Here is a 16439-nt window from a genome sequence, read left to right as displayed (position 1 = left end):
TTTATATAAGATGTTTATCATTAGGGGAGCTGGGGGAAGAGTTTATAAGGGTCTACTTTTTTTTTTTTTTGCAACTTTTCTGTGCATCAAAGTATTTCCAAGAAAACATTGAGAAAAAGTCTTGTATAATTTCTTTTTTTTCTTTTAAATTTTTTCTTTCTCTCTCTCTTTTTTTTTGGAGACGGAGTCTTGCTCTGTCGCCAGGCTGGAGTACAGTGGTGCAATCTCGGTTCACTGCAACCTCCGCTTCCCAGGTTCAAGAGATTCTCCTGCCTCAGTCTCACGAGTAGCTGGGACTACAGGCATGTGCCACCACGCCCAGTTAATTTTTGTATTTTTAGTAGAGACGAGGTTTCACCATGTTGGCCAGGATGGTCTCAATCTCCTGACTTCGTGATCCGCCTGCCTCCAAAAGTGTTGGGATTACAGGGGTAAGCCACTGCGCCCGGCCTTCACTAAATCTTTTTAAAGATAGATCCTTAATAATCTACCCAATATTACAGAGCACTGTGTAAAGGCAGGAAATCTAGATCTGGGATGATAGTATCAGAGAAGTGTAGAATTAAAAAGACCCTGGGAGGAGCAGTCCATGCACCTTTGTCACTTCTGGATGAGGAAAGCAAGACCCAGAGACGTGGAGTTACTAAAATCACACATGGGAGAAGTGGTTCTAGAATTCAGGCCCTTTCACTTTCCACTCATTTTCGTTTCTACTTGACAACACTCCTCAATTCAAGTCCAAGAGCTCTCCCAGTTGAATTACTTCAATTTAATCTACATGCATGATATACTTTTACCCCAAAATTTAATATTCTAATTTCTAATGTGTTTATCATGAAACTACGAATATCTTAGTCAATAAGAATGTAATGTTTTGCTTTTCACACAAAACTTGAGTAGCAGTTTGAGAAGTAAAAATAAAGTTTGACATAATATTTGAACCTAGTTCAACTAAACTTCAAATTAACAATTTCTAGGAGCTCAAAGTTTAATTAAAATGCATTATTCCCTTTGGATAAAGCCTCCCTCCATGTGCAGGTTCTGTGTTACTTGTTTGCTTATACTACACACACACACACACACACACACACACACACACACAGCACTCACTGAAAAGCTAATGGGTTATTTTATTTCATTGAGTGTAATTGTCTGAAATGGCTTCATGATATAATCATATATTAGGGGCCTGGATGAGACAATGATAGTCTTGGCCCTCTGCCCATGTTTTCCTCCAGTTTTTCTTGCCTGTAGGATTTCTGCTCCTCAACAAAATCTGTACCTCCCCTCCTCCACCTTCCAATGCCTGGGCTATGCGTTTAACAGATGGCGTTGTTATATAATCACGTTTAATGGGATTAGAGTAGATCACTGGATTTCAGGATTCCTGACTATCACAGCTGTTTCTCCTCTAAAATGCTTTCACTCAATTAATCTATGCAAGATACTCCTCTGGTCAATCCTACTTTGCCAGTGAACCCCAATGTAGACCCCTGAACACATCTACATTTTGAATCAGAAAATGAATTTTGATGGTAGGAATGAAAATACTTACGACTCTATGTAGTGTGTGTGCCAGTGACAATATTTGTTGTAAAAAGCCTAAAAATGTATTGGGTGGTTGAGGTAGATGTTAGGAAAATCATTCCACACATTATTTCTGCAATCAAATCTGTATATTCTATAACAAAATCCCCCAATCTGTCCGTGAGACCATCCTTTTCTTGAGTACACTGCATTCAAATCTGAGTCATCTTTTACACCCACCTCTTCCTTACCTCCTGCCACCTCCTTTCCCTTCCATCACTGCTAATTGTTACCAAGCCTTGTCTATTTTTCATTTACACTGTTGTGTTAGTTCCTTCCTTTCAATTTCCACTGTCATCACCATACTTCAGGCCGAATTTAGATGAATTTAAATATTTTTAAATGGCTAAGGGGCAGCAAGGGAGCAGCGTGTTCCTTTTCTGGTAACCAGTAAGGTACAATAGTGAAAAATGAAAGAGGTCGGCCACAGTGGCTCACACCTGTAATCCCAGCACTTTGGAAGGTCAAGGCGGGTGGATCACTTGAGGTCAGCAGTTCGAGACCAGCCTGGCCAACATGGTGAAACCCCATCTCTATGAAACATACAAAAATTAGCTGGGCCTGGTGGCACACGCCCGTAATCCCAGCTACTTGGGAGGCCGAGGCAGGAGAATCCCTTGAACCTGGGAGGCAGAGGTTGCAGTGATCCAAAATCGTGATGCTGCACTCCAGCCTGTGTAATAGAGTGAGACTCTGTCTCTAAATCAGATTTTAAACAGAGGCTGTCCCTCTCCACCATCCTAGAATGCAGTTTTTCAAAATCTTATGTGGCCCCACATGACTGTCAGGTAAAGTAGCTCATATTCTGTTCATGATCAGCAAATTGATTTCCTTTTCTATTCTGAGCCATTTGACAGCATTTTGTAAAAATCCTCTCCCACCCTAGAAAGTGCATGCACACACAACCCAGGGAAGTAGGTATTATGAGCCCCATCATACCAGATAAAGAAAGAAAAGCTGAAAGTAAATCACTGTTCGAGTGTTACATTAATCAGTGTTCAATGGGAATCTGAACTCAGGGAATCCGATTTTCCTTCCCCTGTTCTCACAGACTCTAACTTTTTTTTTTTTTTTTTTTTTTTTTTTGAGACAGGGTCTCTCTCCCATTGCCCAGGCTGGAGTGCAGTGGTGAGATCTTAGCTCGCTATAGCCTAGGCTTCCCAGTCTTAGGTGATTCTCCCACCTCAGCCTCCCAAGTAGCTGGGACTGCAGGCATACTCCAGCATGCCTGGCCAACTTTTTGTGTTTTTAGTAGAGAAAGAGTTTCGCCACGTTTCCTAGGCTGGTTTCAAACTCCTGGGCTCAAGCTATCCACCTGCCCTGGCCTCCCAAAGTACTGGGATTACAGGCATGAGCTACCGTGCCCATCGCCTAACTTTAAAATAGGTTTTTTAAATTGGTTTGATGTTTTCCAAAAAGAAGTGAGGTGTCATCCAATCTTACTGTATAAACTCTGTGTACATACATATATAGTACATATAAAAAATACATACATAGATGTTTGAGTATATGTATCTGTGAATGAGAGAGATTCCACAATAATATTCTACAATATGCACTGTATTTACCTTCTATGCAGTGGCTGGCATGCTTTGGGCTCTTATTAGCACTAATAATTAGTATAATTGCAAAAACATTACCAACATAACAGACTCTATGCCTGCTCTTTGCTAACATTCCTTCCTCCAAAGACAAGAAAACTAGTCCTGATTATATACAGAACATCTGTAGTGTGCAGAACAGATCGTGTGACAACGAATAAATATAAACCAAACCACCTTTTATATGTCTGTGTTTTTGGTTATTTGAGGTGCTGTGTTCATTTATTTTGAGTCAGTTTGGAAAATGAAAGAGCTATAATGCACAAAAAGTACACATAAAACATCACAGTCAGCCCTCCTCTGTGAAAGGCAGCCAGGTTGTGTTAAGAATACGTAAGAGTGTTTGCTACTATCTATGAATGGGGCAATGTGTATGCCCTGCCATTATTAAAGGTAGATTTCTTAATAGGCTGCACAGAAAAGGGTTTACATCAGACAGTGAAAACCAGGGGAAGCCAGCACTGCCCACGCTTTTAGACAGAGCTGCTAAGCATTTTGGCACCTGAAACGAGGAGAAAGTGTTTATCTCAAGAATGGGAAAACCAACCCCAGCATAACCCCATCAGAAAGCTTTGCTGTTGATAAGTGTGGCTTCTCAGGGGTGTTCCATTCCCTAATCACGCCAAGTAGTTTGACTTGTTTCCATTTAGCATTTTAAATGTTTGTTTTTGCATTTGTTTTCTCATAAATTCTGCAGGTAACCAGGTGAAGTGACAAATTTTGGAATTTTGTTTCTGATCTACTTAGAATGGAGAATTTGAAACAGGGAAGCTGAACGCCTGTATGTCTGTGAGTAAATTTTAAAAGGATCCTGGGCACAGTGGCTCATGTCTGTAATCCCAACTTCTTGGGAGGCTGAAGTGGGAGGATTGCTTGAGGCCAGGAGTTTGAAACCAGCCTGGGCAGCATAGTGAGACCCTGTCTCTACAAAAAAATCAAAAAATTAGCCAGGTATGGTGGCATGCTTCTGTGGTCCCAGCCACTTAGGAGGCTGAGGTAAGAGGATCACTAGAGCCCAGGAATTTGAGGCTGCAATGAGCTATGATTTGTGCCACTGCACTCCAGCCTGGGTGACAGCACAAGATCCTACCTCTTAAAAAAAAAAAAAAAAGTTGCCCCTGCCCCTTCCTGAGTGGAGTGTGCCCAAGCATCACCATGGCAGGAACCACACAGAGGCAATGTTGAAGAAAAGAGTGGCTGGTGGGTTTGATACCCTTGTAAAGAATAAATGAAATGCCAGGGCTTGGCAAACTGGTTCTTGGCAAAAGAGAAAAGGCACATCTGACTTCTGTAGACCCGGAAGTGAGCTGCCAAGATTCTAGGGTGGTTTTGCTCAAAGGGGGGTGCTGGGTAAAGGCACAGATCTCTCAGCCCCATCTCAGAGTCAGTCATCACAGTAGCTGAAGAGGTGCTGTGCATTCAGCCTTTATTAACAAGCCCCACAGATAACATGCGTGCACACTGAGTCTCAGAGCCACAGTGGAAAAGCTCAGCACTCTACAACTCATTGCATGGTGTGGTGTGAAGGCCAGCAGTAAGGGCCGCACCTTAAGTGGGGAATCTCGCCCCATCCGCTTGATCTCTGCATCAGGATCTGCAATTGATAAACACGCCCAGGTGATCTGTTTGCACACTCAGCAGGGAAACACTGCTCTAGAGGACTCATTCCCAAAGTGCTGCACACCAGAATCACCAGGGTCACTTAAACATGTCATTATAGTCTGTGCTCCAACCCAGAGAGACTAATTTAATCGGTTTGGAGGGTGGCCTGAGCATTCAGTTTTTAAAGCTTTCCACGTGATTTTAATATGCAGCCAACGTTTCGAACCCCTGTTTATAAAGGATGATGAGATAGATTTCAGATGGAGGAAGTCAATTTGTTGAATAGATTGTGAAACTCAGAAGGCACAGTAATCTATCTTGTAGCAAACCCCTATCAACTCCAGTGGGGATGGCGGCATGTTCAAGAGGCTGAAAAATAGAACCGGCAAGTGAGACACGAGGTTTCATTGAGGGCCCACGTACAGGGCAGAGAGCCCAGGGGTAGAGGGCTGGGCAAGAGAACTGCAACCACTTGCAAAAGGCATGCAGTTTATAAAGCATCTTCACTTAGTACTCTCCCGCTGACAACCTTCACCTGGCAACCTTCATGTAATCCAAAAACAAAGGGCCTCAATACGCCCGTGTTCCACGGGACCGACCTGGGTATCAGGTCTTCCTCACAGACAAGGAATGGATCTCTGGGCGGGCCACTCCCAGATTCTGTAGCTTGGATTTCCCAGCCACATTGGGGTATGTGTGCCACCCAGGGTCATTTTGGGGTATGTTGACGTTAACGCTCTCAGGTGTATTTACTTCATAATTTGAAAGGCAAAGTGCTTTTGATTTGAAACAGCAGGACCTCAGAGTGAAAGAAATTGTTTATCTTTTTAAGTTCTAAAAAGCACTGGTTTGGAAAATCACAAAACAAGTCATGGAGGCCTAGAACATAGCATTTATTGACTGAACTATAGGGTTTAGAAAGCATGCCACCCAACTACCTTTAGGGGAAAGAGGGCTTTTGTTACTTCCCAGGCAAAACATCACAAGACTGCAGCTCGATCAGGGGCTGGAGCAATGAGATGCCTGGTTGGAAATTGGCAACAGCTAAGGAAAATCTAGGTAGATAAGCCTGAGGGCAATCACAGGAACCTGAATACCCAACCTGTGCGTGTCTCAGTCCTAGCAGTGGCTCAGAAGCATTTGCTAAAAGGGGACTGAAAGAGGCTAACAGAGGACGAAGAGGGCCCAGGACACAGGGAACTTTTGAGCAGAGGTCACTACACAGACAATGGAATGAGCCACAGAAGCTTGAGCAATGCCCCAAAGACCACAAGGGACTGAGCTACCCTTTAGTCCAAAGCCAATAATAGCAGATGATGGGTGTGAACCAGATATCTCTTCCCAATCGCTGGACAACAGGTAAACTCCTTTCTATTCCATTCATTGGGAGGGTGGCTGCACAGGGCGGAGAAAAAGAGTCTTATTTTTGAGATGGAGTCTTGCTCTGTTGCCCAGGCTGGAGTGCAGTGGCACGATATCGGCTCACTGCAACCTCCGCCTCCTGGGTTCAAGCAGTTCTCCTGCCTCAGCTGCCTGCGTAGCTGGGACTACAGGTGCGTGCCACCACGGCTGGCTAAGGGGTCTTGAATCTGAATAAATACTTACTTAAATAAGACTAAGTCTAAACCTAGAAGTGATTGCAAGATTATCATTTTCTACCATGGTGGAAATGGAGGCTTTGAAAGCTAAATGGAATTCATTTCTAGAAAAATGCAGAAAGTTCCATGCCTGACTCCTGAATTTTGCCTGCAGCTTTCAATCAACTGTAATAAGAGAATCTAGTCACCTGCCTATAAGGCAGTTTCTTCTCTGTGGGTCCTAGGATCTTGCTATGAAGTTAAAAAGGCTTCTCTGAGTGGCGTTCTTTTTGCTGGAGGATGAGGATCAGGGAAAAATGTTATAGAATCATGAATCACAAGACATCCATATTCCTATTTGAGAGACAGAACTGGGGCTAGAACCCAGGTCTACTAAGATGCATGGATGAACTCTGAAAGCCTCAAGACTGTCTTGAGGGATAAATTCAATCAAGCAGCATTGATGGGCCTGCCTTAGTAAAGAATATTTACTTCAGAGACAAGACGCACTGTACTGACATGTCTGATTATTATAATTTGCATCAGACTCAGCAAAGTTGTTGACTAGCACATGGCCTCAAGTGCATATTTCTGATTAAGGGAAGAAAAAGACATAATTAAGAGGTAATCGGCTGGGCGTGGTGGCTCACGCCTGTAATCCCAGCACTTTGGGAGGCTGAGGTGGGCAGATCACGAGGTCAAGAGATTGAGACCATCTTGGCCAACATGGTAAAACCCCATCTCTACTACAACTACAAAAATGAGCTGAGCGTGGTGGTGCTTGCCTGTAGTGCCAGCTACTTGGGAGGCTGAGGCAGGAGGACTGCTTGAACCCAGGAGGGTGGAGGTTGCAATGAGCCGAGATCGTGCCACTGTGCTCAAGCCTGAGGACAGAGCAAGACTCTGTCTCAGAAAAAAAGAAAAAGAAAAAAAAGAGGTAATCAATTACTAACATTGCACAGGCTTTAGCTTCCTTTTCCTTTCCTGCTGCTTTTAAATTTTTTCTCCCTGAAGGGAGTATTCCTGGGGAGAAAAGTTGACTCATGCCACTCTCCTTCCTGGCTCTCATTTGGGACATGTTTAGCCGTCAAAGGAAGTCGAAGGGCTGCCTATGTGATGGATACATCCTCTATTTACGTTGCCTCATCGAAGGCACAGCCTTTCTGTCAATTTCCCTGATACTAAGGGTGGGAAGAAAACCTATGACTACCATAAGAGCAGTAACTTTCTAATTGTTTACCTAAAATGCAACCCAGGAGTTGAATTGCATTAATAACACCCTGACACTTTTGGGGTAGGAATTACATAAGGGACCTAGATTTTTGAATTATTTTAAATTTGGATATATTATGTATACAAACCTCCCTCCAGTAATAACAACTAACCACCATTGATTAGCATAATGTAACCTAAGAAAATAAATTTAACTAGGTGTTCTTGAAATTGCCACAGGTAGGAAGCATTAGTTTACAATATAATACCAAATCCACTTTGAGCCCACTATGATGTCTCCATTAGTGTCATAAAAGGTTTACGGCAAATTTATAAGAATATGTTGCGGTATCCTTTTTGTCTAACCCCAGAGGAGAGAAGAAAGCCAAAGGCCTGAAATTAATGATGTATATTTAGGCAGTCAGCTTACTGGATGCTGCCCCAAACCAAAAAATAGCTCTACATATGGAAAATTCCCAATTAGGGGAGGGGCTGGTGGAAAGAGACAAGGTTTTCATAAGTAGTTGAATCTGTCATTTAACTATTAATGACTTCTAAGTACTTATTGAAACCATCTTAAACATAAAAGTGAAAATCAAACCATAAAACCAAGAAGTCTGATGTTCTCTGCTAAAAAACCTGGACAGTGAAATAATCTTTTAAGACAAATCAATATCTTCATATAGCATGCAGAAAACATAAATTATCTGTGCCTCATGGTTTTCCATGTGCCTTCAATATGAATTAGGTAAATCAAGAATAGTTTGTGGTTCCTATCATGAACCAGTTGTTTTTTTCTCTACTTTAAAATGTTCAGTCTATCTTTGGAAAACCACAAAATATGGCTGGAAGAGATACATATATTATATTTTTTGAGACACAGTCTCACTCTGTCGCCCAGGCTGGAGTGTGGTGGCGTGATCTCGGCTCGCTGCAACCTTCACCCCCTCCCTGGGTTCAAGTGATTCTCGTGTCTCAGCCTCTCGATAACTGGGACTACAGGCATGCACCACCATGCCCAGCTAATTTTTGTATTATTAGTAGAGATAGGGTTTTACCATGTTGGCCAGGCTGGTCTCAAACTCCTGACCTCAGCTGATCCACCCACCTTGGCCTCCTAAATACTGAGATTACAGGCAGGAGCTACTATGACGGGCCAAGCTGGAAAATATTTATGCTTTAGAAACATGAGCTTCATGACAGAAATGTTGAGGTTCATACTATAATAGGAGCTATGAGCTCAAAAGGGTTAAAATAAATTGCTCCAGAAAGGATGGAAGCTGTCTGTCAGTGCAGGCTGCGGTATTGAGTTTCAAATGAAAACTTGGGTTGTGAAGTTGACAAGTTTTATGTACAATGCAGATTTTTAAGCCATTTTGCATTTCTATCATTGTCTCTTGACAGGAGAAGGAAATGTGTATTTGTCTTTCTTCAAATTCTCATGAAAGTCGCTCTGGAATCATACATTAAAAAAGCCTGTGGCACACTTAAGCTTCAGCCTCATCTGTAGAAGAAAACTGCCTTTGCATGATGCATTTTCCAGAAAACGGACTCTTTTCAGGATGTAGACTGTTACGTCGGAAAAGAAAGAAAACCTTACCTGGGTAATCATTCTTGTCTATGTCTGAATCTCCTCTTAAAGTAAAGCCAAATCCAGAAGGGACAGCGTGTGAGGCCCACACTCCTTGCAGAACTTGGGAAGGCTTGGTGTTTAAGCCATCTTTGTTCCCATTATAAATGAGCACTTTGCCTCTTTGATCCTTGCCTGCAAAAGGCACGCCGATGGCAATGTCTAAAAGCAGACATAAAACATATTTTATGTGTATATATATTTAATTCTTCATTTATTCATTTTAGAGACGGGACCTCACTCTGTCACCCAAGCTGGAGTAGAGTGGTGGGATCATGGCTCACTGCAGCCCCACACTCCTGGACTCAAGTGATCCTCCTGCCTCAACTTCTCTAGGAGCCGGGACTACAGGTGCACACCACCATGTCTGGCTAATATATATATAATATATATATAATTTTATTTTTTTGAGCAATGGGTCCTTGCTTTGTTGCCCAGGATGGTCTGGAATTCCTGGCCTCAAGTGGTCACCCCACCTCAGCCTCCCAAAGTGTTGGGATTAAAGGCACCAGCCACTGGGCTTGGCCATAGAGACATTTCTTTTTTAAGTACAGAAGAAGGGCTCATAAATAGAGTTTAGTGTACTCAAAGAGCAGTATCAAAACTCTAAAGGGCTTATAATGTTTTCCATGAAAATTCTGTAGTACTACTGCAATAACAATTATTTGTTGCCTTTTATCCATCCAACAAATATTTATTAAGAGCCTCCAGGGCCTGGCACGGTGGCTCACACCTGTAATGCCAACACTTTGGGAGGCCGAGGCGGGTGGATCGTGAGGTCAGGAGATCGAGACCATCCTGGCTAACACGGTAAAACCCCGTCTCTACTAAAAATACAAAATATTAGCCCTGCGTAGTGGCAGGCACCTGTAATCCCAGCTACTCGGGAGGCTGAGGCAGAGAATTGCTTGAACCTGGGAGGTGGAGGTTGTGGTGAGCAGTGAGTTGAGATCGTGCCACTGCACTCTAGCCTGGGTGACAGACTCTGTCTCAAAAAAAAAAAAAAGATGATCTAAAAACTCAGATTTTTGTAGAAAATAAAGATATTGTCCTGTGTCAGGTGAAAAGGAACACTTTCGACACTTAACTTTCTCTAAGTCAGTGCCTTGACTCCCATCCCCTTGTTTACTCTCAGTGAATTTGACATTATTTTACCTACTTTGTATACTCAGGACACCAAAGCTCAGAGAAGCTAGGACTTCCCTTTATGTCATGTAGAATGCTTCTTTTATCTTTTAAAAATACTATTAAAAGTTTGAGAGAAAAGACAAATAGAAGAAAATATGATTTTAAAAGACAAATCCATAGATAATTTAGCACTGTTTATTTTACTTGGGTGATCAGGAATAGAGCAGCTTCACAGAGCAGCAAGTCACTTAAAGGTAAGCTTGCCTTTAAAAAATTTCCCTGGAACCACAAGCTTTTTACATGTACTTTGTTTTATGGTACTTTAAAATTTACTAACCATATGTTGCTGAGAACTTTTTTCAAAGAATGCATAAGAGTACGGTAACATTTGCCAGATATACTAATGAATACTAATCTGATGTGAATACTTCCAAGGCTACTTTGTTACAGCAAGTTCCTGTTACTTCCTCGAGTTCAATCAAGAAATTCACTATACTTGGTTCCTAACTTAAAGGTCCTGAAAATGTATGCAAACTTTTGTGTGAAGGTGTGTTTTTCTGAGGAGAGGGTACTTGGAGGGGTTTCATAAATTCTGACCTAAAGAACTACAAGCCAAAGCTACGAGTTTAACGCTACTTTGTTGCAAATATTGAAAGTAATGTGAAGCTTACATGCCAATTAAAATTCAGCATAACCTATACATAACCCATGTAGGCTAATCAGAAGTCAGGATACTTGCTAATATATCAACATGTATTTATTTGTCTTGACATATAGAAGGTTTCCTAGTTATCTTTAAGTCACCAAATCCAAACATCAATTTTAAAAATAATTCCTGCCTGTACTGAGAGCTATTACAGGATAGCCAACATCAAATGTGAGAAAATTGCTTGCATGTCAGAGCAATGACTATTTTTGTATTAAGTTTGGCTTTAAAGTTTTAATTCTTAAAACTGAATAAGAAATATTTCTGCAAGTAAACAGCACTTATAAGCAGAGAAGTCTAAAGTCGAACATTTGAGATGTTATTTTGAAGTTTGCAGAAACCTAAATGTACTTATTTTTATTGTAACCTGGAGTGCCTGTGGCCTTCCAATGCCTCTTAAAATTCATTTAGAGGTTTTCAAAATGTAGTAACACCCTCAAACCATTACCTGGAGCTCTGAAGACTGAGCTCTGAGGTCGTATGGTTTTGACATTGCTTAATGAGGTTTTTCTGATGTTTCTGATAACTGAATGTCTCTTCTACAAGGAGATGAAATATACTAAATTTAGGATTGAAACAAATTATATTACAGATTTTTCCCTCTGTGTTGCATTGTAATCTTGTGAGATTTGAAATAAAAATTTTCAGAAAGGTGAGAAGGGAAATTTCCATGTAATATTTATATTAGTCAAAATGTATAAACGTAAAGCTGGCTTGAGATATGTGATAGTTTATTAAGGATCAGTAGTAATAAGTGTACCCACACACGCCATACTGAATAAAACAGGCATGGTATCCTTTATGCAGTGGTGATGACACATAAATGACTTCCACGCTTTGGTTTAAATTACCATTGTATCCATCTTGGTTCAGGTCTCCTAAGTGCGCCATAGCACTACCGAATCTGCCAAACGTCTCCGTGCCAGTGAGGATCTGGGGGTCTCTGAAGAGGAGAGAGCTCACTTGCAAATACAGGTAGATTTGCCCTACTTCTCTGGGGTTGCTCTCAAATTCACGTTCCATAAAGAGAGGTGCCCCAACCAGGACATCATCCAGTCTGTAAGGAACAAAGAAAGCAGCTCAGTGCGCTGGCAGAGAGGAGAGTCCCTTTGGGTTATTTGTAATCAACTAGACTAGTAAATTTCCATTGGTATTTTTCCTTTTCTGAGGGTTATTTTACAATCATCAGGTTGCTTTCGCTGCTTTGTTATGTCTATGGAATCGAATGCTGTAAGAAAATAAGAGCTGTTAAATTATCACACTGAACGTTTTAGCTATGCTAAAAATGTCTACTTTAAGAAAACCACAGATATTTCACCATTTTCCGCTTTTTAGTGCATTTCCAGAAACTGTACTTGCACAAAGAAAACGTATCGAGAAAGAACAAAATAGCTTTTTGTAAAAATAGATTAAAGTTTGTCTGCAATTAATATAACTATACATTTAAATTATTCAGTTTTTATGCAGTAATGTTTAAAATCAATTTTGTCCTTCCCTTTCCTTTTGTTAGCTCAATTTAAATAAAACAGAGATTAGAGAGGTGTATTAAGCTGGCTAGAAAGGTAGCAAACAACTTCTCAGCCCAAATAAAAATTTAAATTCTTTGGATACATAGATTATAGCAAAAAACTAATATGTAATTTTTAAGGTTAAAAAATTTTCAAGAGATATTCAAGCAAGTTATTTAGAGAGAAAGATATAACCTCCTGGAGAAAAAATTAAAAAGTGGTTACGCGTGTTTCCTTCACAGAGCCAGATGGGCAGGAAGAGGACTAGAATGGGAAACTTCACTATAAGCCTTCTAAGTGATTTGATTTTTTAAAAACATATAATGTATAATTTCTATTTTAAAATTTTACAAGTCACACCAACCAAAAAAAAAAAATATATATATATATATAATTTGATCTAAATTAATGGCCTCTACTAAAGTTTGTCTGCAGATACAGTGCCTTGGCAGATGCAAAATCTCGAGTGACCTGAGGCAGGAACATATATTTGCATTTGACTTTAATGCCTATGTAGATTAGGTAATATGCTGAAGTTTGCCAAGCAAACTGATTAAAATATTAATATAATTTAGTTATAATCACGTACGTGAATATAACAATATATTCACGTACGTGAATATAACAATATATAAATACATTCATGTGTGAATGTATAAAATTATATAAATTGAGTATATCATATAAATATAAAGGTCAAGAAACAATACTATATTAATATACAATATATTAATATCTACAAAATTAAGATATATCAGTAACAATAATAACATAAAATCAATAAGTATAAATTACAAATATATATTAACAGATTCCATATCAAGTGGCTCATATACATCTTTGATATAGTTTATATCAAAAGTCAGGGATGAGGTGGGAACGGTTACTGAGAACAAGAAACTTTCTTCAAGATCTGAGCAGTCTACATGACACTCCAACATCACTCTAACCTACCCTCTCTCCAATTTCTGGCCTGCCTTGTGGTATTTATTATCTTCAGTCTGAATCAAAAGGCATCCTGTGTATTTCTTATGTTTGAGGTACTTTGATAAGTGGATTTAATGCAATGATGACTATTAGGTCAACCAATTCATTCCCTAATAACTTACAAATGAGGTTAAATGACTACCCATATTACTATAAACAAGGCAGATTGGGAAAAATATGAGACAATGAAATTAATGTTGGGTGTCCTGGACCAGGGAGAGACTGAGGGAACTAAGGAAGGTTCCATGGAGGAGATGGCATTAGACCTGGGTGGGATCCTGAGGTGGGCTCTCTAGGTGCAGGTGTTGTGAACCAAACCAAGTGTCCCCGAGTAGAGTGAGGGTAGAGTGAGTGTCTAGACATGCATGGTGCTAGGGGCATTCCAACAAATTTAATTGTAAAAGTAAAATGTACAAAGAATTCTTAAAAATTAACCCCATGAAGAAAAAATACGTAAGAATAACATACATCATTATTATATATTATATACTATACATTGTTACAATCAGTATTGTGTGTACATGATATACAATAAGAAAATAAGCCAATTAAAAATTGGGCAAGGCCAGGCGCAGTGGCTCATGCCTGTGATCCCAGCACTTTGGGAGGCCGAGGTGGTCAGATCATGAGGTCAGTAGTTTGAGACCAGCCTGGCCAATATGGTGAAACTCCCGTCTCTACTAAAAATACAAAAATTAGCTGGGCATGGTGATGCATGCCTGTAGTCCCAGCTACTCTGGAGGCTGAGGCAGGAGAATCGCTTGAACTCAGGAGGCAGAGGTTGCAGTGAGCCGAGATCGCACCACTGGATGGCAGAGTGAGACTGTCTCAAAAAAAAAAAAAAAAAAATTGGGCAAAAGATTTGAATGGACATCTCATCAAAAAAGATAGATGGCAAGCAAGCTTATGAGAAGACCCTCAATATAATATGTCATTAGGAATTGCTAATTAAAACCACAATGAGATACCACTACACATCTCTTAGAATGGCTAAAATCCAAAATGCTGATGGCACCAAACATTGGCAAGGATGTAGAACAACTCTAATTAATTGCTAGTGGGAATACAAAATGATACAGCCACTTTGGAAGACAGTCTAGCAGTTTCTTACAATGCTAAACATAGGCTTACCACACAATCACAAAATTACACTCCTTGGCAGTTACTCAAATGCGCTTAAAACAGATATACATACAAAACTATGCACAAAAATGTGCATAGAATAATTGCCCAAACTTGGAAGCAACCAAGATACTCTTCAATAGGTGACTGGATAAGCAAATCGTGGTACATCATATAATGTAATCATATTCAGCAATGAAAAGAAATGAGCTATCAAGCCATCAAAAGACACGGAGGAACCTCAAATGTACATTGCTCAGTTAAAGAAGCCAGTCTGAAAAGGCTACCTGATGTATGATTCCAACTGCATGACACTCTGGAAAAGACACAACTATGAAGGCAGCAAAAAAAATCACACACCTGGGTTCATGTTTTAGGCAAACCAACAGTGTGCATAAGTTACTATGCTTTTAATGTGTCCCTCAAATTTCATGTATTGGACACTTAATCTTCAGATGCATATATTAATGGCATTTGGAGGTGAAACTTTTAGTAGGTAATTAGGATTAGATAAGGCCATCAAGGTGGAGCCCCAAAATGGGACTCGTGGATTTATAAGAAGAGGAATGGAATACAGAGCTGGAACGTTCTTGACCCCCTCGAAATGTGATGCCTGGCACCACCTCAGGACTTTGCAGAGGGTCCCCACCAGCAAGAAAGCCCTCACCAGATGCATCCCCTTGACCTTGGACTTCTGGCCTCCAGAAGTGTAAGAAATACATTTCTTTTCTTTATAAATCATCCAGTCTCAGGTATTCAGTTATAGCAACAAAAAACAGGCTAAGCCATGTATTGCTTTAACATAGAAACTTTTCTGTTTCTTTTTTTTTCCCAGTAGTACACTTTGCATGCTAATGCTCATGACTAGTATTCAGAATTTAGTTATTTATTAAAAGAATACAGATTAGTGGACTATATAGTAAATATCAAATCAACCTAATTGTTTGATAGGCAAGAACTAAATCACTTCAATTACATTACAGCAATTAATTTACAACCTGTTTATGGTTTAATTTTTTAGAGTTTTCTACTAATTGAATCATAATGATATATCCTGTATGAATGAACATACTTGGACTAAATCTAGCAGAAAAATATAGCTCCCTAAGCTGTTTCCTTTCAATGGGATTTTTCTGTAAATTATTCTCAAGTTAACCACTAAGAATCTGTTTAAATTTGGCTCCTTTTGGTCCTGCAGAGGTTAGAAACAATGGTAGTGTAGAAAGTATCTACTGGATTAAATTGTAATTCAGTGAATTTCTGAAGTAGTATAACTACTATAAGGCTCAAAAGCCATAAGAAAAAAAAGACATATTTGCTTGTTGGGGCATGATATGAAAAATACCATCTCCATTTGTTGTTAACAAGTTTGTTCAGAAATTCCTAACAAAGCTTACATTGACAGAGTTTGTAGTACTGGAAGTCTTAAGGAAACTGAAGATAATTTCCCCAGCTTGTTTATATTTTCAAAACTGTCACAGGCTTCACAGTATTAACCATCAACCAGCATGCACGCAACTGTTAAGTCTAAATGTTTGCAGTCCACTCGATCATACTGGGAGATTTTTCCTTCATAGAAAAATATCAGGGAAAATTTCCACCTGTTAACTTATCTGGTCACTGATTGATGCTGTCTTTTTTTTTTTTTTTTCGTGATGTTGAGATTTTGGAGCTCTTTTAGGGACCTTGTTTTTGTTGCCTAGTTTTCAAAGAGTATATATTTTCCAACAATGTCCACTAGATAGCCTTGTGCACAAATGTACTTAACTACCTCCAGCT

General features: G+C 39.9%; 1 protein-coding gene across 2 annotated transcripts in view; it reads right to left on the bottom strand.

Annotated features, from left to right (window-relative positions):
• ITGA8 (integrin subunit alpha 8) overlaps positions 1–16439 on the bottom strand; it is a 193316-nt gene that overhangs the window by 113383 nt on the left and 63494 nt on the right. For both annotated transcript variants that reach the window (XM_030819254.1, XM_030819253.1), the window contains 2 exons: positions 11895–12100; positions 9180–9371 (listed from right to left, as the gene is read on the bottom strand). In XM_030819254.1, coding sequence (XP_030675114.1) covers positions 9180–9371; positions 11895–12100 — 398 coding nt within the window. The remainder of the gene's footprint in view (positions 1–9179; positions 9372–11894; positions 12101–16439) is intronic.

The sequence above is a fragment of the Nomascus leucogenys genome, chromosome 9, assembly GCF_006542625.1.
Source record: "Nomascus leucogenys isolate Asia chromosome 9, Asia_NLE_v1, whole genome shotgun sequence".
NCBI lineage: Eukaryota > Metazoa > Chordata > Mammalia > Primates > Hylobatidae > Nomascus > Nomascus leucogenys.
This window is presented reverse-complemented; position numbering and strand designations above follow the sequence as displayed.